General features: G+C 37.3%; 1 protein-coding gene across 1 annotated transcript; it reads right to left on the reverse strand.

Annotated features, from left to right (window-relative positions):
* Positions 1-8,732: 8,732 nt before the first annotated feature.
* Positions 8,733-11,554, reverse strand: LOC113119666 (uncharacterized). Its single transcript, XM_026289286.1, has 4 exons — positions 11,490-11,554; positions 11,045-11,389; positions 10,743-10,811; positions 8,733-9,061 (listed from the first exon to the last, which is right to left on the reverse strand). Exons 1-4 carry the CDS (start codon positions 11,548-11,550, stop codon positions 8,889-8,891), a joined length of 648 nt encoding a protein of 215 aa, XP_026145071.1. The 5' UTR covers positions 11,551-11,554; the 3' UTR covers positions 8,733-8,888.
* Positions 11,555-24,780: the final 13,226 nt, after the last annotated feature.

Here is a 24,780-nt window from a genome sequence, read left to right on the forward strand (position 1 = left end):
GAGCACCTGTGGCAGTGCGATTTGTAGTTGTAGAGAAAAGCCACACATGTGTATCAGTAAATTTGAAGTCACAGAGTGAAATGTTTTAAGAGTTGCAAACCTGTAGCCTTTTTTTCTCTCCCACAAACACAACACAACAGTTACACCTTCACAAATTCTTCATTGCAGGTGCACAAATCCTATTCTACAAATCACACATTTAGAAACTCGTACGCTCACATTTTTGAAACAAGTGCTGCAGTGAATGTGGTGCAAAACGCATTTACACACCCGCATCAAGAAATGTGCAGTCGTGGAGGAATGTTGAACATCCGCAAATCAGTACGTGAATTCATCAAATGAGAGTTGCACACTTGTAGAATATTTTCTCAGAAATGTCTTGTATATTTTTCTAACACAAACACAAAGTACATAACTACAGCTGCTTGAATCTGCTGCGATGAATCTCAAACACTGTTTTTCGCTTTCAAGCGACAAGTTTCGCGCTCTCCCTTTTGCACCGAGATATTTGGTTCAAAAGTGATTTGTGCATCTGTAGAGGTAGTGGGCGGGACTGTTTAGAGATTACAGAATTTCAGCCAATCAGAAGAGCTACTGAGCCAGTAGATATACGCCCCAAGCAGTTTTACGCCCCTGTTGTTCCTCATGCGTCCAGTAGGGGGGAGGCAGTATATTAGTATATGAGCCCAGTCATTTATAAGAACAGCAGACCATATCTATATGTATGATAGCAGCAGACCTTCTTGAAGCGATACGGATGAGGTATGTTAAATAATCTGCTAAAGTAATTGTTGTTGATTGTATTGTGTAATGATGCAACATTTATTATTTATAAAAGATTGATCAATTAAATAAGAAAGAATAGCGATATCAATTCAAAAGATGGGTCAATTTATTTCGAGAGGCAAAAGTACTTGATTGAGTCAGACGTTCTGTCTGACTCAAACTTAACTAACCACAGTCTATCATCAATGGACAAAAAAACAAAAAAAAAAAAACAATCAAAGTGACTTGACACTTTTTCCAAGTGTTCCATCAATATTGTTCATTGAAGATCAGGAGCGAATTGATGTTATCTACACTCAGATGACTTCAATTTTGGATGGCACACCTACACACACCCACAGTGACCAGATCCGATTCATTATGGATGTCCCTTTTCCAGAGGTATGGTCTTGTGTGTTAGTTGTGCTCTGCATGGTGTCATATTCACATTGTTTTTAATGTCAAATAGTTTATCCATAATGTTAGATCATTTCTATAAAATAATAGTTTTGTGCTTAATATAGAAAAGGAACTTTTGATTTTGTTGTAAAAAAAAAAAAAAAAAGCTAAATGATGCTTGGCTTATTTGGGCTGTGATAAATCTTTCTCTGGTAGTCCATCATCTGTGCTCTTGCTGTTGTGAAACGTGTCCATCTTGGAGGCTGAGGAGAAATTCCTTCGAGGACCTGTCATTGACGCAAGGTACTGTAAGGATCCTATAAGGATCCTATAAAGGAAAAAAAAATTGAAACATGACATCCTGCCATTATTTATAAATAACCATTGTTTCTACTACTATGCAACTTTTGCTTTTTTATTTATTTTTATCAGTGAGTGGGATCACTTTGACCGCAGGATAAAGAAACAATTAAAGAAGAGTGGCAAGCCATAGGAGAGTCATCTACAGGAGTCATGCTGTTAAGAAATAACCAAGTCATGGTGTTAATAAATTTTTTTTGTGAACAACAATATTGTCTTTCTTTTAAATGACCCTTGGAACTTTAGAAAATGGTTAAATTTTGTTGGTCTTCATAAAATGCTATGTAGAACATGTTCTGTTGCTGTATAGCGAGCAATTGTGAATTGTAAAGCAAATATTTCATTTAGGATCCATATGATTACACAGTACTGTATGTCTAATGGCCTGAATATGGTTAATATCTAAATATAACTTAATATAAATTCACAACATCATATATCAGTCAGTCTCTGTATATAAAAACAGTTTATAAATATATATAAATAATACATTTTACAGTAGGTCATAGGTCTGCAGCCTCCCCCTACTGGACGCATGAGGAACAACAGGGGCGTAAAACTGCTTGGGGCGTATATCTACTGGCTCAGTAGCTCTTCTGATTGGCTGAAATTCTGTAATCTCTAAACAGTCCCGCCCACTACCTCTACAGATGCACAAATCACTTTTGAACCAAATATCTCGGTGCAAAAGGGAGAGCGCGAAACTTGTCGCTTGAAAGCGAAAAACAGTGTTTGAGATTCATCGCAGCAGATTCAAGCAGCTGTAGTTATGTACTTTGTGTTTGTGTTAGAAAAATATACAAGACATTTCTGAGAAAATATTCTACAAGTGTGCAACTCTCATTTGATGAATTCACGTACTGATTTGCGGATGTTCAACATTCCTCCACGACTGCACATTTCTTGATGCGGGTGTGTAAATGCGTTTTGCACCACATTCACTGCAGCACTTGTTTCAAAAATGTGAGCGTACGAGTTTCTAAATGTGTGATTTGTAGAATAGGATTTGTGCACCTGCAATGAAGAATTTGTGAAGGTGTAACTGTTGTGTTGTGTTTGTGAGAGAGAAAAAAAGGCTACAGGTTTGCAACTCTTAAAACATTTCACTCTATGACTTCAAATTTACTGATACACATGTGTGGCTTTTCTCTACAACTACAAATCGCACTGCTAACAGTGAAGAGCAAGGCCCAGTAACGTTACCAAGCTCCAGTCATGAGCCCAACACACCAGAATGGGCAGGTAGGATTGTCATTCAGAAGAACTAATAGTAATGAAGAGCCCTGCTCAATTAAAAATGCCCTGAGATAATTAATGATACCTGATGATTCAGCAATACATTAATGAAACTGAGATGATACTGTCATTAGAAAGTGCAATACATTTTATTTTAATCTTTATTTTTTTATTTTGTTTTATATATTTGTTTTTATTAAAAAAAAATTCTTTATTTCAATGTTTGGATATTTATGAATACTAAATCTTAAAGAAAAGAGATTCTTACACTATCCTGTTATTTACTGTTCTAATAAACCTTCACTGTGAAGCAACACTTAGGCGATTCTTTTTGCACTGAATTGGAAGTGATGATGTTTTTAAAAATACAATGAATTACAAGGCTGTAGGGAATTATATTCTGAGGTTTTAATTACATAATTTTAATTTAGTCAGTTGTGAACTAAAGTGGGCCTAAGGCATGAAACTCCAGGGCTGAAAATGAGTCCCAATCCGGCCCTGGCCTTATGCATTGTTTAAATTACGTTTTCTCCTGTGAATTCAATGTTATGTTTATTGTTCTTGTTAACTAAATCACTGTAATTCTGTCCTTTTGTAGAAACCACACGCTTACACACATACACCCCTGCATACACACCCATACCTAATACCTGCTGAAGAAGGAAAATAAAGACCTTAACATCAGAGTGACTAGACTGGATCTGTTCTTATTGACAGCCCCATTGGCTTCAAGCTAGCTACCTAAGCATCCTCCTACTCCTTTTCAACAGTAAGATTGTTAATATTTTTGAAAGAAGTCTCTTCTGTTCACCAAGCCTGCATTTATTTGATCCAAAGTACAGCAAAACAGTAACATTTTGAAATATTTTTACTAGCCTATTTAAAATAACGGTTTTCTATTTGAATATACTTATGATAATATTGAAAACAGCTGAGTATTGTTTTTTCTTTAATCAATTTAAAGAATCCTTGCAAAATAAAAGTATTAATTTCTATAACTTATTTTCCAAAAAATAAAAATTATACTGACTCTAAGCTTTTGAATGATAATGAATGCAAAAGCTTTTTTTCACATAAATGCTGATCTTTGGATCCTTCTATTCATCAAAGAATACTGAAAAAAAAAATGTACTCATCTGTTTTAAATATTGATAATCAGCATATTATTCTGATTTCTGAAGATCATGTGACACTGAAGACTGGAGGAATGATGCTGAAAATACAGCTGTGCATCACAGAAATGCATGACATTTTAAAATATATTCAAATAGAAAAGCTATTATAAAACGGTTGACTGGTAGGCTATATAGATAACATCAATGTTATATTGTAATGTTTTATATAATATTGTAATGTTTATATTAGTGGTGGGCCGTTATCGGCGTTAACGTGCTGCGTTAACGCGAGACTCTTATCGGGCGATTTAAAAAAAAAAATATATATATATATATATATATATATATATATATATATAAAAAATATCGCCGTTCATCTATTATCAAAGTTGGGTTGGGAGCTGGGTCTATACTAAGCAAGCTCTGATGACTTTCACCTTGATATTTTATATAACCGACTGGTTGAGTCCAGCCTAACAGACAGCGACACTGAACCGAGCTCTCTTCTGCGAAGTTCTCCTCAAAGTCCCTCCTGCACCGGAACGAACAAATACAAATCGCAGTTTGAAACAAACAACAAGATGTGAAAGAGCCCGATTCAGTACTCGCGGTGTTCTGGTGTTCAGGGCTCACGCAGAGAAAGGCGTCTCGAGACGCTAAATATAAGCGTTTTCAAGTGTTTTGATCAAAACATCGAATTTGCTTATTTTTGCTCTAGTGCCGACAAATACATACGAAATATGTCAAAATATCCACCTTGGAAATTATGCTCGAAAAAAAACTGTCAGTTATTTCTTAAGCGAAAGTAAACAGTTGAGGAAAAATGGGATGTGCATTATATTGGATGCGTTCATCGTCTCTTAAAGTGACCGCGCCTAATTTAGCTACTGGCTGCTGTAATGTTAATCCAAGAAAATGAAAATCACTCACTGCTCTTGACTACTTTGTAGTTTTAACAGTCAAACCAAAAATTATTCAGACACCAGATATATTTTTTGATATACGTGTATATGTGTGTGTGTATATATATATATATATATATATATATATATATATATATATATATATGTATATATGTATGTATGTATGTGTATGCAAAACTGTAATGTGAGATGTTGAAGGTGTCTGAATAAATGTAGGTTTCATTGTATATTTCTTTTTACATTGAAGACTATCCAGTGGCTTTTTTTTTTTTTTACATTTATTTAGTTTCTGTACCTTGACACCTACAAACTTGAAAAAACCTTAAACATTGTGTAAATGGCACTAATAAATAAAAATAAACGAACATACAAATTAGACAATTTCAAACAGTGCCCACTGGTACAACCTTCACCGGGTCCCGCTTGTGCAATGTGGAATTCGTTTACAGCTTTTTCAAGCAGTTTGTGATGCATTTTGGAAACAGGAGATGTACATTTCTAATGCACCATCTAGCTTGATAAACCCCTTCTCAAAGACTTACTGTTTGTCAATTTTATTTGGGTAACACACACATTCTGAATGCCGTCGGCAGAATTCGAATGAGCCATTTTAATCTAGATTAATTTCAAGATCACAGTGAGATTAATCTAGATTAAAAAAATTAATCTATGCCCACCTCTAGTTTATATATACACACACGTACGTGTGTGTGTGTGTGTGTTTCTGTCCCCCTCGCTTTTGAAAAGATGGCTACGCCCCTGGATGCAGGGTTGTTGTTTTTCCAGAGAATTGGACTGATTTTAAACCGTTGCCATGGGTTGAATGGGGTTTTTTTTTTTTTTTTTTTTACCACGTTGATTAAAGGTTTGAAATATTGCATAAATTACATTTGACTGAAATGCTTTTGTTCAAACATTTGCATTCTACCTGTGATAAAACTGTGATAAATGTTTTGTGAAGGAGGGCTAGTACAGTAGGAAGTCTTTGAGCTATGTTTATGATAAATGTGCGTAACAGTGATATGTATTTCAGGGATGGAAGTGACATATTTTGATACTTGGGACATGCATTGCATTACTTTAGGCTGTTTTTTACTGGCACGGGATACACAATTAAAATAAGAATCAGAATGAGCTTTATTGCAAGGTATGTTTACACATATGATACCATTTTCATGATAGAATCTCCGCAGTACAACAGCATGACAGCGACAGAACATAGAACACATAATAAAAGAATAAAAAATACAAAAAATACAAATAAGTAGATAGTGAATAACAATATACAAACTGACAATTGTAGGCAGGTATATTATAAAATGCAGTTATGTACAGTATGTACAGGTATATTATGTGCAAAATTTAAGTGTATACTAAGTATGTGTGTTAGATAAATAAGTGTATGTGTATATAAATATAAAGTGTAGTGTGTTCCACAGTTATTATCAGCTGTTCATAAGATGGATTGCCTGAGGGAAGAAAGTGGTCTTGTGTCTGGTCATTCTAGTGCTCAGTGCTCTGTAGCGTCGACCAGATGGACACAGTTCAAAGAGGGAGTGTGCTGGATGTGAGGGGTCCAGAGTGATTTTGACAGCCCTGTTGCTCACTCTGGATAAGTACAGTTCTTGAATAGAAGGGAGGGTTGAACCGATGATTCTCTCAGCAGTCCGGACTACCCTCTGTAGTCTTCTGAGGTCAGATTTAGAAGCTGAGCTGAACCAGACAGTTACTGAAGTGCAGTGGATGGATTCGATGATGGTGGAGTAGAACTGTTTCAGCAGCTCCTGTGGCAGGTTAAACTTCCTCAGCTGGCGGAGGAAGTACAACCTCTGCTGGGCCTTTTTCACGATGGAGTCAATGTGAATGTCCCACTTCAGGTCCTGAGAGATAGTGGTGCCCAGGAACCTGAATGACTCCACTGCAGTCACAGGGCTGTTCATGATGGTGAGTGGGGGGAGAGCAGGGGGGTTTCTCCTGAAGTCCACGATCATCTCCACTGTTTTGAGCGTGTTCAGCTCCAGGTTGTTGAGAGTGCACCAGACAGCCAGCTCTTTTACCTCCTGTCTGTAAGCAGACTCGTCACCGTCCTGAATGAGGCCAATGAGTGTGGTGTCGTCTGCAAACTTCAGGAGCTTGACAGAGGGGTCCTTAGACGTGCAATCATTAGTGTACAGGGAGAAGAGCAGTGGGGAGAGAACGCAGCCCTGGGGAGCTCCGGTGCTGATTGTACGGGTGCTGGATGTGTATTTTCCCAGCCTCACTAGCTGCTGCCTGTCTGTCAGGAAGCTGTTGATCCACTGACAGATGGAGGTGGGCACGGAGAGCTGATTTAGTTTGGGCAGGAGGAGGTTTGGGATGATTGTGTTGAAGGCCGAGCTGAAGTCCACAAACAGGATCCTCACATAAGTCCCCGGTCTGTCCAGGTGTTGCAGAACATAATGCAGTCCAATGTTTACTGCATCGTCCACAGACCTGTTTGCTCTGTAGGCAAACTGAAGAGGATCCAGCAAGGGTCCAGTGATGTCCTTCAGGTGGGCCAGCACCAGATTTTCAAATGACTTCATGACGACAGACGTTAGAGCCACAGGCCTGTAGTCATTTAGTCCTGTAATTTTGGTTTTCTTAGGGATGGGGATGATGGTGGAGCGTTTGAAGCATGAAGGGACTTCGCACAGCTCCAGGGATCTGTTGAAGATCTGTGTGAAGATGGGGGCCAGCTGGTCAGCACAGGATTTCAGACAGGCTGGTGTAACACAATCTGGACCTGGTGCTTTTATCCTTTTCTGCTTCCGGGAGACCTGGCGCACCGCATCCTCGCTGATCTGAATTGCAGGTGTGGGGGAGAGAGGGGATGCAGGAGGTGAGAATGGTGTGAATGGTTGTGTGGAGAGGTGTTCAGGGCAGGTGATGGGTGTTCTTTCAAACCTGCAGTAAAACTCGTTCAGATCTTCTGCCAGTCGTTGATTCTCCACAGTGCTGGGGGGTGGTGTCTTGTAATTGATGATCTTCTTTAGACTTTTCCACACTGATGCGGAGTCGTTGGAAGTGAACTGAGTCCTTATTTTTTCAGAATAATTCCTCTTTGCCACTCTGATCTCTTTTTTCAGTGTGTATTTAGCCTGTTTATACAAGACAATGATACAAGATAATATCCATTATGCAGTAGTTGTGATCATTATTGTACCTTCCATGATCATTTGCATTTGATCAAATCACAGGTAAACTGTCTGATCAGACCTATGTTTGTCATGAGAGCTGTTCCACAAAACAGCTGTGGTTTGCAGTGAGTTACTTCTTTTGAATATACTGTATGTATGAACTCATTGTCCCGTTAGCACGGAGAGCTATATTTTCCCCCCTCAGTAAGTTTTGTCAATTTAGTTTATTGGTCTAATTCTTGTTTCTAATGCATTCTATGGCTCCTTTAATAAAGCATAAATGCACATACAAAACATCTCAAAACATGTTAGCGTGTAGCTGTAAATACACACTGTTCTTAAAGGAGTATTTTCCTTCATCTTTCCATACATTCAGTGAGTTTAACTCGTATTAATGTGTTCATTTCTATTAGTCTTGTCTAAATATAGTGATTTTTTTTAGCACAAGTGTCCATGGTGGTTTATCACTTTTTGTGTATGTGTGGTTTTAGTTGCTAAGTCTTACTGCATTCAGTCAGGAAATCATAATTGTTCATGATCGTGCGACTGATGTGAAAACATTTGGTTGGTTTCTGAAACTGTGAGAACAGATCTGACATCATTGCAGACATACAGTTGTGTTTGGAGAGCTTTAGCTTTGGTTATGATCAGGTTTTCTGCCAGAAATTATTCATTAGTTTTAGTGAAGTTTGTTTGATCAGAACTCTCAACAGCACATTTAATTTTGAAAACATTTTTATTTAATCAAACTTCATGTGCCATAAAACAGAATTAATTCAGTTTATATGTACATAATAATGCTCTTCTTGCCACAACAGCAGTCTGAGATCTGGTCAACAGATCCACATCTGAAGCACACTGGTGAGCCACCATTGGCTGTAAGAACAACGCTGATTAATGCGAAAGAGTCAAAAATAAAGCACACAAATGTTTCATTTAAGTGATTTGTGGTGAATCAGAGATGAGTGTTTGGCTGCGATCCATCCTTTCTGCCAGCCGTGATGGTGAATGATTACTCCTGCGAGGACTGTAGCCACAAAAAACACCAATACAGCCAAACCAACACCACCGAACATCAGCACACGCTCCGTCAGCGTCACTTCATCTACAGACACACAGAGAATTATTCACACAGCATTTCCAAAATAATCATAGTTTAGACACTCAAGATTAATTCAGACATTCAGACATTCAAGATTAATAGTAGTTATTAAGATTCATGTAATTGGTCAAATGTGCTTGGAAGAAGAATATGATCAGAATATCGACTTGCATAATAAGAATGCATGCAGTGTATTTTCCGCTTCCGCTGTAGTCAGTATTGCAGGGAATGTTGTGATTGGTTGTCAAGGCAGCCAATCAGAATTTAGCAGCCTCATCTCTGATTGGCTGGAGTTATGGCATATTGTAACACTGAGAAATGAGTACGAGCATCAGGGGAGCAAACTAATGAAGCTTTGCACACATGTAAAAACTTAATTTAGTGTTCCTGTAGCTCAAGTGGTAGAGCATTGCTTAGCAAGCGCAAGGTGGGGGTTTCAAATCCCAGGGAACACATGTTAGGAAAAAATGTTAGCCTGAATGCAATGTAAGTCGTTTTGGATAAAAGCGCCTGATAAATGCATAAATGCAAAATACTTTTTTGTGACCTTGAAATACTTTCTTCTTTGCTGAACATTTTCTCCACAATGCCACTTTTGTGCTCTCAAAATATGATATTTCACATGCAGAATTGTAACTTATTTTTGTAACTGAATTTTTTTTTACATACCTAATTTATCGTGATTTTGCTGCATACAAAGCTCTATCTTTGAGTTATGTAGCATATATTGTTGCTTTTTTAACTTACAGAGAGACACATTTATACATTTATTTGTTTATTGTTAAATGCCAAACAGCAACAAGAACATGCGTTTTCCAATAATTTGTTTTTTAAAGAAATCAGAGAGTTCTAACATGTATTACACGACTTTGGACAGCAGTGGCAATCTAGACTGATTATCGCGTCACCACTGGCCCACCAGGACAGTGGATTTGCGCTGGAGTCGATGCACTCCTCATGCAGAAAGCGTGTGTGAGCTCGTTATCTGCTCCTCTCTTGGGTATGGGCAGTGACGTGGAGGTTGTCCGTGACTTCAGCAGGTAGGCCTGTTACTTTCACGGCTGTATTTGACAGATTTCGCAAAGGCTTCAGCTACTCCTAACTGTCGGCCGGTACCGGTCTGAGCTGTTCTTTTTGATGTTGCTCCGTGACCTGATGCTTGAGGTGCGCTGGATGACAGGGGAAACTCTAAAATGCTTACCGTGAAAAACGCTTAACACGGCTTAATGTACTAAGATAGTGATATTAACAGACAATAAACAACAGACTAAAAATCATACTAATAAATTATACTATCTATATACTAATCAGATGAGCCCTGAATATGAATGCAAGTCGTTTAATAACACGCTAAGCCTTTTCCTCTATATTCACTGGCTCGCCCTTTTCATTGGGTTGAAAGCCAAAATGTTCCCAAACTGGCGACGTGACATTAGGTTTTGGGACGAGATCGAGCGCCTCCCATCGTTTCAGCCAGCCTATTCAAAACAAACATAAAGCTACAACGGCTCGCGAGAAAGAGACAGTCTTAACCATACTGTATCATTCATTTATTTAACATGGAATACACAGTGAGAAATTGAAAAAACAAGAAGGCCACAGCCTCATAAAAAAAATAAAAAAAAATATTTTAGAGCTAGAGATGCCTGTAAGAGACACGAGTAAGAATGATCTCTGCTCTCACCTGTGATCTCATCTTCCTCTGGAGGATCTGTGACGGACTGAACTTTGTCTTCTCTGTCTGTCGACTTGTCTGAAAAGATTTATAATATATGATCACTTCATCAAACACAAAGAGATTCAATATTATTATAACAGCAAACTGCTCAACAACAAACATGATTTGAAGAATCATTCATATCTGGAGCACAAACACTGACTTATGATTGCACAGAATCTTTCAATCCACAAATGGTTCTTTACATGAATGTTCATAACAATAAGAAAACAATGATTGATAGAAACAGAGAAGTCTGCAGTACTAACCCTGGATCTTTAGTCTGATGGGTTTGTTGAAGTGCATTTCCACTGATTTAGTTCCACAGAAATAAAGACCTGAGTCTGACTCTGTTAGTCCAGAAATAACTAGCGAGACTGTGTTGATGTCCACATCTGCGTGAACTGTCAGACGACTCCAGTTTTGTTTGAACCTAACTAGCAGTTTTCTTCCCGCTACGCTGCTGGTCTTGGCAGACATCAGCAGTGTTAGTCGTCCAGATTCAGGATTCTGGTGATACCAGGAGATCTCGTATCTGTCTGTCATGCTGCAGTTCAGAGTGATGCTTTCATTTAGCCGGACTCGAAAAATACTCACATCATGTTCTGAAACATCTGGGGAAGATTAAATAAAAAAACATTATTTGAAATGATTTTGATATATTTAAAGTTAAAAAGGTCAGTTATGTGAAATCATAAAGAAGAATAAATTTACCATTGGATGTGATCTGAATGATTCTGTATGAAACAGCACAAAAAAGCATGATCTTCTCCATTGTGTCTGTCGTTTGTAAAGGTGTTGATCAAACTTAAGGTCTCAATGTAAAGCACAGACACTTTAACCACAAAGTGTTTCCATTTCCTTTAAGAAAAGCTAGCGCAGCTTTGTTTTCTTGTAGCAGCTACACTGTTTTATGTGCATTGCTATAAATAGTCATAATATAAAAATTATACATTTTTTTTTATGTATTATTGGATGTGGTCTACAACAGCTTTAATATTACTTCATGTGTGAACAGGCTCGGAAACTATCATTTTATCACATCTGCCAATGTGCAGTGACTTGAGCCATACAGCTATAGGCTAGATATCTTATACTGGCTGTATCTGTACTATTTCACTAACAACAGGCAGAACAGATATCTAACTGCATAAAATTAATAATATAATAATAAATTAATCATTAAATATCTGTATAATAGTGTTGAACTGTTAACCCATTTATAATGCTAATAATTTTCCAGTAAAAGTGTTGCATTATTGATGTATTATTTACAGCTTCTTCTACATTTTTTTATGTAAAGATAAAAAAGGTGAACAAATGAATTTGTGAAGACAACATTAAAATATTTATTACAAATACATTTTTGCATTTATACACTTTTTTTACATAGATGGGATAAAATAATCTGTTAAATGCTATATACTGCATGTATTACACTGAAAAAAACAATAATAATAATAATAATAATACAAAAAACTGTGGGTAGAAGTCAAATTGACTACACAGGGAGGAAGAATAACTGTCTATTTGAGGCACAACTGGTCATATAGACCTCCTGGAGAAAGTTGATTGTTTTTTTTTTAAAATGTTGATTTGTGATTGGTTCATTTTACGGCCGATAAGTTTATAGACTTTACTGAAGTTCGCGTTTCAAAACGGTCGTCGCGGACTTGGACTTTTACTTTATCAAGTGTGGGAAGTAAAGACACCAAACAAAGAGCTGGTAGGCAACCTGTTTGTATGGTTTAATATGTTTGAATTGTTTTCTCAGATCAATGTTTTACCCCCGTCAGGCTCTGCTCGCGTTGGTCGTGGTTGATTTCAAGCTATTTTCCCCGCAGCTAGCGTATTTTCTTCAGTTGTTCTCAATTGGAGCGCCGCGTTATTTAAAACGCCAGGAGCGTGCCGAGTGCTGACCGTTGGCCGATTTTTTTCTCGCGCCAAGAGTTGAAGAATGTTAATACTAATAAAGCGCTCACTCATCACTGTAACTTTCTAGTCAGCAACCAATCAGAGTGCAGGAGTGGCGGGGCAAATTTCACACCGAACAACTGTCATTTTGTTACAAAGACGTGTCAACAAGCGCAAAATCGAGAAAAATGGAGGAGAAATGAATATTGCTGGTTTCTGAGCATCCAGAGCATTTTAGTCAGAAACAAATTATCTACCAAATCAGATACAAGTAACAGTTTATCGGATTTTCCGTATCATAACTACCATAAATTGCTTTCATTTTATAAACTTGTTAGTATTATGAAAACAAAAAATAATAAACACTGGCTCTCAAATTTAACTTAATGGATATATACAGGTATGACAAAAAAGAAAAAACTAAAAAAAAAATGTGCTTTATTACTACATTTGTTTACAAGTAACTTTATTCAACTTAATAAAATACTAATAAATAATAAAATCAATAGGATTTACGTAATATACTGTAGAATTTAGCTTTTTTTTTTTTTGGTCACTGGCGGCCACCCCATTTGGAAGCAGTGCCCCAGCATGGCCCAGCATTTAGTGCATTTTTGATCAGAATCAGATCAGGTCTGAGAAAGCTCATAGTCCTGGAATATAAAGTGTGAGGTGATAGTTTCATGTGTTGTAATGCTGCAGTGGATGAAGAACAGCATTTCTTTGGCCCAGGAGTAGCTGCGGTGTAGATTGTCATTATCTTGGTCCCTCAAAGGAGGAAGATGATCGAGAAGAAAAAGGCCAGCGAGATCAGGATCTCGTTACAGAGTTTCCCATCAGCACTGTTTGGATCTGGAAAAGAAACAGAATTTGCATGAATTCCTGCACCAGATGTAACTCTGTCATTGACTGTGTTTACAAGCGCACTAATAATGCCATCATTTCTGTAGATGTGTTACTGAGTACTCTGATTGGGTCACGGTTTCTTGGTATCCGGCCTAAAAATGTCTCCATTTCATGGTTTTTGACTAACAATATGTCACGCAGAGCTATCAACATGAATGTAGTTTCTTCAGCACACATTATGTGTAGAAAGTATTCAGTCGGCTGTTTATTGCGATTAACATCAGCAAGCATCAAATATTTTATTACCATCATGAGTTTAATCAATTTGATTAGGGGTGCTCCGATCACGATCGGCCGATCGTTATGCGCATTTCGTCAGTAAAGCCGGTTCTCTAATCAGCGGTTAATTGCATCATGTGCGTGATTTCACATAAAGCAGCTGTTACTACACAGAGCCGTTGTTAATAGAGAAGATGCGCAAATCCACTTCATTTTCAGCGTTTTTTGGCGCATCTTCTCTATTAACAACGGCTCTGTGTAGTAACAGCTGCTCTATGTGAAATCACGCACCTGATGGAATTAACGGCTGATTAGAAAAACCGGCTTTACTGACGAAATGCGCTTTAATGATCGGCCGATCGTGATCGGAGCACCCCTAAATTTGATCAAAGTATTTTGTGTACATCAGGGAAAGTTTAATTGCAATGTTGCTTGAATCACATTATGAGGGTGCATGTAAACATAGTCATCTGAAAAATACAGAAATAACTTGAGTTTTAGATGTTGATAGAAAACTTTAATACAAAGTCATGGCTGTTTACTTACATTTCCTGACTGGTCTGCTCTTTGGACCGCAGTCTGTGGAGAATTAGAGAGAGAACCGATCAATAACTCAGAATTACATCTTGAAAATAACTTCAAGAACAGTTCACTCAAATGAATCATTCAGCTTCATTTTTCTCAGAAGAAATAAAACATCAGAACATAATGAGGATGAGTAAACCTTCATTTGTGGTTGAACTAGTTAATCGCGGGTTAGATTGTGTCCTTACCAGGCTGTATGGTTTTGTTCATGAGTACTTTAGGCACCGGTTCGTCGTCGTCTGGATATATTTTCAGACTGTAGAGCGAGTCCCTCTGGAAACAGTGTTGGACTGAGCAGTGTACTCCATCACACAAACTTGAGACCGTACATACGTATTCGTAAACTTTTTCTGAAAGAAGCTCTATGAGAACAATAACGCTCTCATGTTTCTTCAGCACAGGTGCTTCATCACAAGACAGTGAACACTGGACACACGTCTCTGGTACAGAAGCACATCCTGAGGATATAAACAATATATTACTGACATGTTTTCATTCATAAACACTGAGATTAAAAACACTGCAGACATGAAATACTCACGTGCACAGACAATGATGCACGGCAGTAAAATCAGACGTTTGGCCCTGAGGAGAAGAGAAAAGGGCTGATTGTGAGCTAGATGATCTACATGATTACTTTAAACAGTGCTGAAGTGGAGGGAAAAATACTGAAAACAAAAGCACACAGACATACCAATGTGCATACTATACACCCTATCTGCCCTAAATAGTATTGAAAATCACTAATATCACATAAACTGTTGCATAAATTATATTCGTATTGAATGAATTGCCACATTAGCATAATTTTCAATGACAAAGAAAGCTTTAAATTTCTGTAAATTAATATAGGGATTTAAACTCAAAGGAAACCCCTATTTTGTTCTGTATTTATTTCGCCACTAAATTGTTCTTTTATTTTTATTCGCAATGTGCGATGCATTCTGGGTAGTGCTGTTTAGAGAGTTGAAATAAAACTAAATGTTAGTTAGATTAGATCATTTGGGTTTTGAGATGTCTAAACAGAAATAAGCGTTGTGCCAAAACATGACGCAATCATACAATACTTACGGGTTTAAATGAGCCGGCATATTAGCGTAGTGCAAATGGGGAAGTTCCCCTACTCCAGATGAATTTACACTTCCTTTGATTCAGGAAAATTTTTGAAAATTGCCGGAGTTCTGTGTGAAAGCAAACCGAAGCCAGAAAACCAGTAAAAACTCAATCGCAATTTAAGATGTAGTAAGTTTACCGAACTCGACCGCTCCACATGTGTCTGAAGAGACAAAGAGGCATGTGACCACGTGAGGAGAGGGGCGTTCGACTTGAAGCAGCGCTGCACAGGATAGGCTTGCTCTCCCGCGAGAGCGATAAAAGAGCAGCACACGCATCCAATAGGCTTGTTTGAGATGCGCCTCGCCTCGCCTGAAATGTAAGCGAGAGTAGGCGGCTGCAGCAAGAGGAGGAGTGAACAAAGTGCAGGCAAGCCGGACAGATCTCTCTTCTCGTAGTGGATCTGACACCTGTGAGATCAAAGATGGCTTTCGCGGGATTCACGCTAGTGCACAGTGTTGCTAATAAACTGGATGTAATTCAAGTTCTTTTGCTTTTATATGAAAATAAATAAAATGAACAAGACACCCATTTAATTACATACCAAAGACGTGTTTATCAATATTTAGTTCTTTAATACAGACATATGTGTTTTTATTTTTTTATATTTTTTTTTTAATAAAAATCAAGTTGCATAACAAAAAGAGATCACACTGTCAGATAGTAGATAGTAGTATTCACACATAACATATACACATAAAACATGATATTAGAGTTTTTAAATCAAACATTTTAAAAGAGAACATTACATCACAGTTGTTTAAACCAATGAGCATTAAGCTATGTCGTCAGCAAGTCGTTTCCCATCGTGCTTTTGATCAGCGCAGTCGGTGGAGAGCAAACTGCACCCGACTGCAGAATCCGACACGTGCGCCTTGCGCTCGCGAGAGATTTTGGGCATACGTCAGCTTGACATCAGAGCAAGGCGGACGTAACTCGGACACTTTTCTAACCGGCATGCATCTCGCGCTGATCACCGGTGATTGGTTCTGCGCAGATTTTGCTCATCTCAAACAAGCCTATTCTGTGCAGCGCAGAGCTGCTTCAAGTCGAACGTGCCTGACGTGCGCCGTCCCTTTGTAGGCCAAAACGCGGAAGTGAGTTAGCATTTTAGCACTATGGGTTCCCTCCAGGCGGCAAGGAAGTCGACCGGAAGTTGAAGTCGGCCGGGTGCCGCCATCTTGTAGCAGAACTTCACTTGCGTTAGCATTCCCATTGACTCCCATTAATTTTGGCGTCACTTTGACAGCGAATAACTTTACATCTGAGGCGTTTAAAGACTCTGTTTGTCCATTATTTATTTCTAAAGATACACGACAATGTATAAAGGGCTCCATTACCTTCTATGTTACATTATGGCCCCGTATAAACAGTTTTTGTAAAAAATAGGCTAACGATTGCGTCATAACCACTCGGCTCTCTGTCGCATTACCGTACAGACAGGAGGAGAAGCTCGCAGGCAATTAACTTAATATGGCGTACTGGCGTTACATTTTAAAATACTATACAAAATAATGAATCAGAATACTTACTCCTGCTCACTCACGCCAAAGAACTCCCCGCTCAAGCTCGCCGTCTCTGCAAGATTAACGATGGCAGTTTGCACGCACAGCTACTAGAAGATTTACATCTGTCAGACAGGTTGCTGACGTCGTCAAGCTTCGTTTGAGTCTGCGCGTCAGAAACGGAAGTGCTAAAAAACGCTAAAAATGGGCTTCACTTGTCTCAATTGAGTTCCAATGGGGTCGCTGTGTCCATTTCTTTTACTGTCTATCCCTCGCCCTAAAGTCTATGGGTTTTTTGAATGGGTTTTTGCTAAATTGCCTGAAATAAGATATGTGGTTAACAAAGCCTCTTAATATTTTCACGTTTTGATCTATGGCATAAAACCCACAAATTATAACCTTCTTGTAATTTTTTTGAACTTTTATTGTGTCTTAAAAACGGTGGTTGCTAACAAGTTGCTAAAAGGGACTACATCTTTTAGCGGGGACTTTAGACTTCATGAAATCTCTCACTAGCCGGCGTTTCAGCCTCACGTTCTTAGAAGTTTACCTCAGTTAATATACATAACGTTATATATTTAGTCTTTTCAAATTGTAGTTTTTACAAATATTATTGTACACAGAATTCTGTGATATTAAGGTAACCGATTACTTGGCGGCTGGCTTGACCGCAGTTTTATTTCTGTGGAGAGACTGTAGTTCGACAATGGTGTTTTGTTTTGTCCCGAAATGCAAGCACAAGTCTTGGACTGAAAGATGCTCGGTTTACCGTTTTCTGTCCGATGTTACCCAGTGGAGACTCTGGGTTCGTGCCGTAAGGTAAGCTCACACAACGATGATTTCCATGTGAACACCGTATTTAACTGCCTTAATGTGGCCATGACGAAACTTTAATGGTGCATATTGCTTAACCGATATAAAGTTGGTTCGACGTTCGACGTTGGATGTTAGACATATATTCAGCCGAGAAAAAATTCTTAGTGGATGAGTGTAATTGTATAAAAATTGATTCTCTGAAAAGCAATAGAACATCGAACTGAACACACATCGCAGTTTAATTGTTTTAATTCTCCTTGATTTGTTGCAACACATAAAGTCTTGGGGGCCGTTCACATATCGCGCTTAAAAACGCTTGGAAAACGCTAGGGGCGCCGCTTTCTCCTCCTTTCCAAAGCGCTCGGGCAGAAGGGCTCCTGAGGCGTCTGCCTTTGCTAAGCAACCATGACGTGCTCTCTCCATGAAGACGTGGAAATTTCAGCAAAGGATAAATGGATTTGCAGCACTAAAAATCGCTCGCAGTAGCTCTGCTACTAAATTTATTTCAAAATGTCAATCCATATACAGCTATGAACAGCTGTTCCTTCATCTTGGCTGAGTTTTCAACGTTGTTATGGGAAAGGATGAAGCTGATTGGTTAGTTATTGTCACATGACCCGCGGTGCGCTTGCGGCATTCTGAAAAGTTGAGATGTTTTTAACTCGATGCGGTGCGGACGCGCCTGAAAAAAACAGGCGCGTCGCACCGCGTCGCTTCCATTATGAGCGCGCATGCCGCGCGCCTATATTGGAAATAACAAACTTGCCAGCGCAAAAGACGCGATATGTGAACGGCCCCTTAAGCAGCAGCGCCCTAGCGCTTAGGCCAGCTAGGGACCGTCTACAAAGTACATGATAATGAAAAAATGTAATGGAATGTTTTTTCATAATTAACAAAACAATAGCAATTTGTGCACCCAAGGTCTTTGAATGATATAAAGACACACACTTATAGTGCTCACTTGAATTTAAATAAGAAATATTGTAAACAAGATATTTGATTGTGGTTATTATTAGGCCTATATTATTACTATTACAGTTTTTCTCAATTGCTAAAACCCAATTTCTGAAACCTTGCTCCATTTTCTGAAAACATTGAACACAAAACCTCATCTTCAAGCACTATTTACAAAACCTCTGATTCCTCTTGCAAAAAGAAACTTTCGCCTCAAAAAAGTTTTACCTGTGTTCAAAACCAAACACTGCTCTCAAATCATAAACAAAGTGATCAAAATGATATACACTATCAAGCAGTCAGTAAACAATACACCAACAAATAGAAAATACATTGTCTAGATTAAAAATGCATCTCTTTCGCCAAGCATTCGAATAATGTTTCTCTTAAATTGTGACTGCAGTTGTATCTGTTCAAATGTGCATTTTTATTCTTCAGCTTGGGTTAAATTAATTAATTTTACTTTGTTGGAACAGCAGCTATGCTAATGATGTCTCTATGTGTTTCTCTGTTTCTGCTGGGATCTTCATCCCGTGGTAACTAGGATTTACACAAGCTCCAGTCTGGATCCAGAACACCTGAGAAGAGATGATGCTGACCCTCAGAGGACCTCAGATGATGCTAACCCTGAATCAACAACAAATATTGCTACAAGTGTGACTGAATCATATAATAATTATTAATTATTAATGATATTAATAATGTTCATCATCTAGCTGACTACGTCTTGTATACATTTTTTCTGAAAAATCCTGTCATATGCGCACAAACTGACAGTCACCACTTATAAGCTACTATTAAATATTGTAGAAATTTAATTTTCTGTAAAGTTGCTTTGTAATGATTTGTATTGTAAAAAGCGCTATACATATAAATTTGAATTGAATTGAATTGTTCAAAACATAGTTCTAAGGGAGAAGTACATTTTTAATCTCAAAACAAAGTTCATATTTTTCTGTCATTTGTCTTTTGATGAATGAAAACACATTTTATCATAGTAGCTAAAAATTTATCCAAAAGGACTACTCTGCTTTGCTCTTTGCTTGTTTTTTTTCTCCTTCTATCCCTATTTTTACAGTACTGTACCCTGCATCTCATAAACTTGTCCTTGGTCTCTGTGATATTGTAATTATTGTTCTTTGAACCTGCTACCCTTCAAAAGCTATAGATCAGTCAGTACTGTTCACAAATGGAAAGCACAATGTTCAGGGCCAAACAATTTGTTTATTGTACAGTATACAGCCTACAATGTACTGTAATATAAAATCAAAAATCAAAGGAGTAAACATGTGATGATCAATGTGCTTCTTGTCTTTGGGCTGGGTCAGGCCAGAGCACTTCATCGACGTCACAATCAATATTGTCCCTCCTGAGGCAACGGGGGAAGAAGCCTCTTGTGTGCCGTATCCAGCCCTGACATGATTCCTCACCTATATCACCACAGGCTAAATCCATGGCTTGCAGCAGATTTACTCTTGTGTAGGGTTGTCTACCATAAACCTTCCATCTCCAAGAGGAGAAAAACTCCTCAATCGGATTCAGGAAAGGCGAGTATGGAGGGAGGTACAGGTTCATAAACTGCCCATTGATGTTAAACCATTCCCTTACCTGAGCAGCTCGGTGAAAACTGACATTGTCCAACACAATCACATAGGTGGGAATGGGATTCTCATTTAGCTCTTGAACCTGCTGCTCAAATAAATTATCTCTTAGATTTGCAATAAATCTTAGAAGAAGCTGGGTATTATATGACCCGAGTGTGACATGGTGATGCAGAACACCATGGTTGCTGACAGATTAGACAAACATTTTGATGTTGGTTTTAGCCACAGAACTATAATAGAACTCATACTATTAAAAATGAAACCAATACATCAAATAAATACAGTCTTCTATTTTAGCTTCAAAGGCTGTGTCTTGTTACAGATTTCTTATAGAATATTGTACAGTAGTTTTCAATGTCAAAAGCGATGTAGAAGTCATGCTTGCAAAAATCGCTTGTGCAGTCTTCCATTGAGTCTCCAGTATTACTGCCCCCTAGAGGAAGATACTGCAGCTGTTCTGAACCAGTATGACATTCAAAGTTATACATTATTTTAAAATCAATAAAGTCTTCTATTTCAACTTCTAAAGGTGTGTTTTGTTTCTGATTTCTAAATAAACATTTCAATTCAGGTTTTACATTCATATGTAATTCAGGACACATGCTATTGAATTAAATAAATAAAAAATCCATTCCATTCAATTTCTTTTTTATTTTTGATAGTTGTCCCTTATTTTCCCTGAGCAGTTAAACTGTCCCTTATTCTTCATAAAAACACTCCAGGTCTCACAATCTCTTTGGATAAATTGTGCTAAGCTTGTGGGCTATATATAAAAATCTTTGATGCAACATATCTTATTCAGGGGAGCACTAAAACAAAAAATGCATTTTGTGTAATACCTCTTAATTTAGTAATATAATTAACATTTTGCCCACAACTATAAGAATAAACTGCAATCAAAAGGACCCATTGTACATTTTGTTTTTGCTTTGACAGCTAGCAAATGTTTATATTTATTTATCTTTTTATTTAGAATCACATTTCTAAATGTTACAATCCAAAATAAATAATTTAAATAAATTCCTGCTTATATATTTTCTGTATTTACATGACATTTTAATTAAGCATGATTTATAAATACTGTCTGTAATGTTATTGTTTTTTTAGTTATTATTATTATATATATATAATACAATTATAAAAATTATATATATATATATATATATATATATAAAATTATGATGTTCATTATACAAAATTATTTCCTGTTTGAATATATTTTCTGTATATGTCACTGAAATAACATTTGGGACTTTCCTCAATATTTTACTCAAAAATACACTTTTGTTTTTAAAAAAAGCTCTTTTAAGAGTACTTTTTAGGTGTTGGTGGTGGTAATGCATGGATAGAAATGTTATGCTGATCTATGTGTGTGTGTATATATGTGTGTATTTATAGATCTATAGATTAATTGTAATTTGTGTTGTTCCATACTTATATGCTTCAAAAAAAAAAGTACTATATGTCAATAAACTAATATATTTATGGGCTGTTTGTTTTTCTTTTTTGTATTAGTATTTCATATGTGTAATATGGACCATCACCTTCAACTCCACCTTGCCAAGACAGAACTGCTTGTGATTCCAGCAAACCCATCGTTTCATTATAGTTTCACCATCAAGTTAGGCACATCAACCATAACTCCTTCAAAAACAGCTAGAAGCCTCGGAGTTATGATTGATGATCAGCTGACTTTCTCAGACCACATTGCTAAAACTGTCCGATCCTGCAGATTTGCTTTATTCAACATTAAGAAGATCAAGCCCTTTCTTTCTGAACATGCTGCACAACTCCTTGTTCAAGCTCTTGTTCTGTCCAGGCTGGACTATTGCAATGCTCTCTTGGCAGGTTTTCCATCCAGTTCTATCAAACCTTTACAGTTAATCGAGAACGTGGCAGCAAGATTAATTTTTAATGAGCCAAAAAGAATACACGTCACACCTCTGTTTATCAATGTGCACTGGCTTCCAATAGCTGCTCGCATAAAATTCAAGGCATTGATGTTTTTCTACAAAACTACCACTGGCTCTGCACCCATTTACCTAAATTTGTCACTTCAGACTTATGTGCCTCTAGAAGCTTGCATTCTGCAAGTGAACATCGCTTGATTGTGCCATCCCAAAGAAGCACAAAGTCACTTTTACAGACTTTTAAATTAAATGTTCCCTTCTGGTGGAATGAACTCCCCAACTCAATCCGAGCAGCTGAGTCCTTAGCCATCTTCAAGAATCGGCTTAAAACACATCTCTTCCATCTTTATTTGACCCTCGAACTTTAACACTCACTATTCTAATTCTATTCTTAAAAAATCTAACTACCTTTCTAATCTTTTTGTATTCTATTTTTTTTTCATTTATTATGCAATTGTATATGTATGTGTGTGTGTATGTGTAAAGACCTCTAACTAGCTTGCTCTATTCTTTATTTTTTATTCTATCGGTTTTCTTTTTATTTATTATATTAGTTAAAAGGCCATGCTACGTGTACTGTGTTAACCTAACTGAGACTTGTTATAGCACTTATATATCATTGCTCTTTTTGTTGTTTTTGATTGCTTCCACTCTCTTCATCTGTAAGTCGCTTTGGATAAAAGAGTCTGCTAAATTAATAAATGTAAATATAAATATATAATATGCAGTGGTAGGCATAATATCACTTTAGATTTCCAAACATTAATTTGGCCATTAATTTTAATAATGCAGTGGGATTTCTGTCTGACAGCAGGCAGTGCTCCACACATAGATCTGATCTGATCATCATTAGTCTGTCTGGAATGACATACAAACTGAGAGAGAATAAATCCAGAAGAACTGTAACAATGAGATGCTTCAAGAAATCTACTGTTTAATTCAATAGCATGTGTCCTGAATTACATATGAATGTAAAACCTGAATTGAAATGTTCATTTAGAAATCAGAAACAAAACACACCTTTAGAAGTTGAAATAGAAGACTTTATTGATTTTAAAATAATGTATAACTTTGAATGTCATACTGGTTCAGAACAGCTGCAGTATCTTCCTCTAGGGGGCAGTAATACTGGAGACTCAATGGAAGACTGCACAAGCGATTTTTGCAAGTCAATAGCATGAATTCTGCCATCACTTTTGACAATGAAAACTGCTGCAAAATATAATTTATTGAATCTGTAGCAAGACACAGCCTTTGTAGCTGTATTTATTTGAAACTAAATGATGTATTGGTTTCATTTTCAATAGTATGAGTTCTATTATAGTTCTGTGGCTAAAACCACAATCAAAATGTTATTCTAGGAGCCAGTAATAAGACACACCCTTTGAAGTTCAGATGGAATACTGTATGTTTTAAAAATGAGTGTGTTAAAGCTACAATATGCGATTTGTGTAATTGACCACAAGAGGGCGCATTTCCAACAATAACAAAGACGAAGCTTGATGACGCTATGAAGCAGGTGACGATGGGAGAAGTCGTTTTTAATGCGTTTTCACCATAGCAATGTATCTAAATTGGATAAACGAATCATGATCACGGATGAGGTAATTTATTCGTTTTTGTATTACCTGTATATCTGATCGTATTATTTTATGTAATTAATGAACTGCAAGGAACGTGAAATGTTATACTATATTATCCCGTTACAACTTACAGCTATTTGTTAAATGATTTGTTGGGTTAATGTTGTGCAGTGTTACGTGTTTATGGTTAATGCCGTGTTGTTTAACGTGCTCAAACCAATCGTTCTAAAAGTAAATTTGAATGAACATTTGCAAGTAATGACTAAATATATTTTTAACAACACATATCCGATTGTATTTAATTGTACTGCCATAATCTCGGTCACCACACGTGATAAAAATCCTTACAGCAGAGTCTCTGTCAAGTCCAAGATTTTTGCGCAGCTCTCTCCATCTCATAAACGCCTGGCCGATATTTATCCTGGTTTTATTCCTCCGTTTGTCACACAGTCTGCGTGTATCCGAATATGGATGCTTATGTTTTACTGGCACTTCAATACTCGCCAAAGAGTAATCGTGATCCATAACAACGACAACCAAACCATATGCGCGGCTTAACCACCACTTCTGCATTTGACCATGTGACATTTGACTGGTGTGGTGGAACATCACATGGTCTACACCGGAAACAAAGTATAGAGCGGACATTGCGTCACTGAGAGGCGACATTTCTTTTCCGGGACGGCCAGTTATTTAAAATCGGAATTTCTCTGAAATAAAAAATCTTTGGAGACTTTTGAGATATTGTAAGTACACAACTGGAGGAAATATATCACACTGTGCAAGTTATTTTTCGGAAATTGTATTACAAAATTCCTCCATATTGGAGCTTTAATGGGTTCAAATTTAATTCAATAGTATGCATCCCGATTTACATGTGATAGTAAAAGATGGCT

Source organism: Carassius auratus, chromosome 19, assembly GCF_003368295.1.
Source record: "Carassius auratus strain Wakin chromosome 19, ASM336829v1, whole genome shotgun sequence".
Lineage (NCBI taxonomy): Eukaryota > Metazoa > Chordata > Actinopteri > Cypriniformes > Cyprinidae > Carassius > Carassius auratus.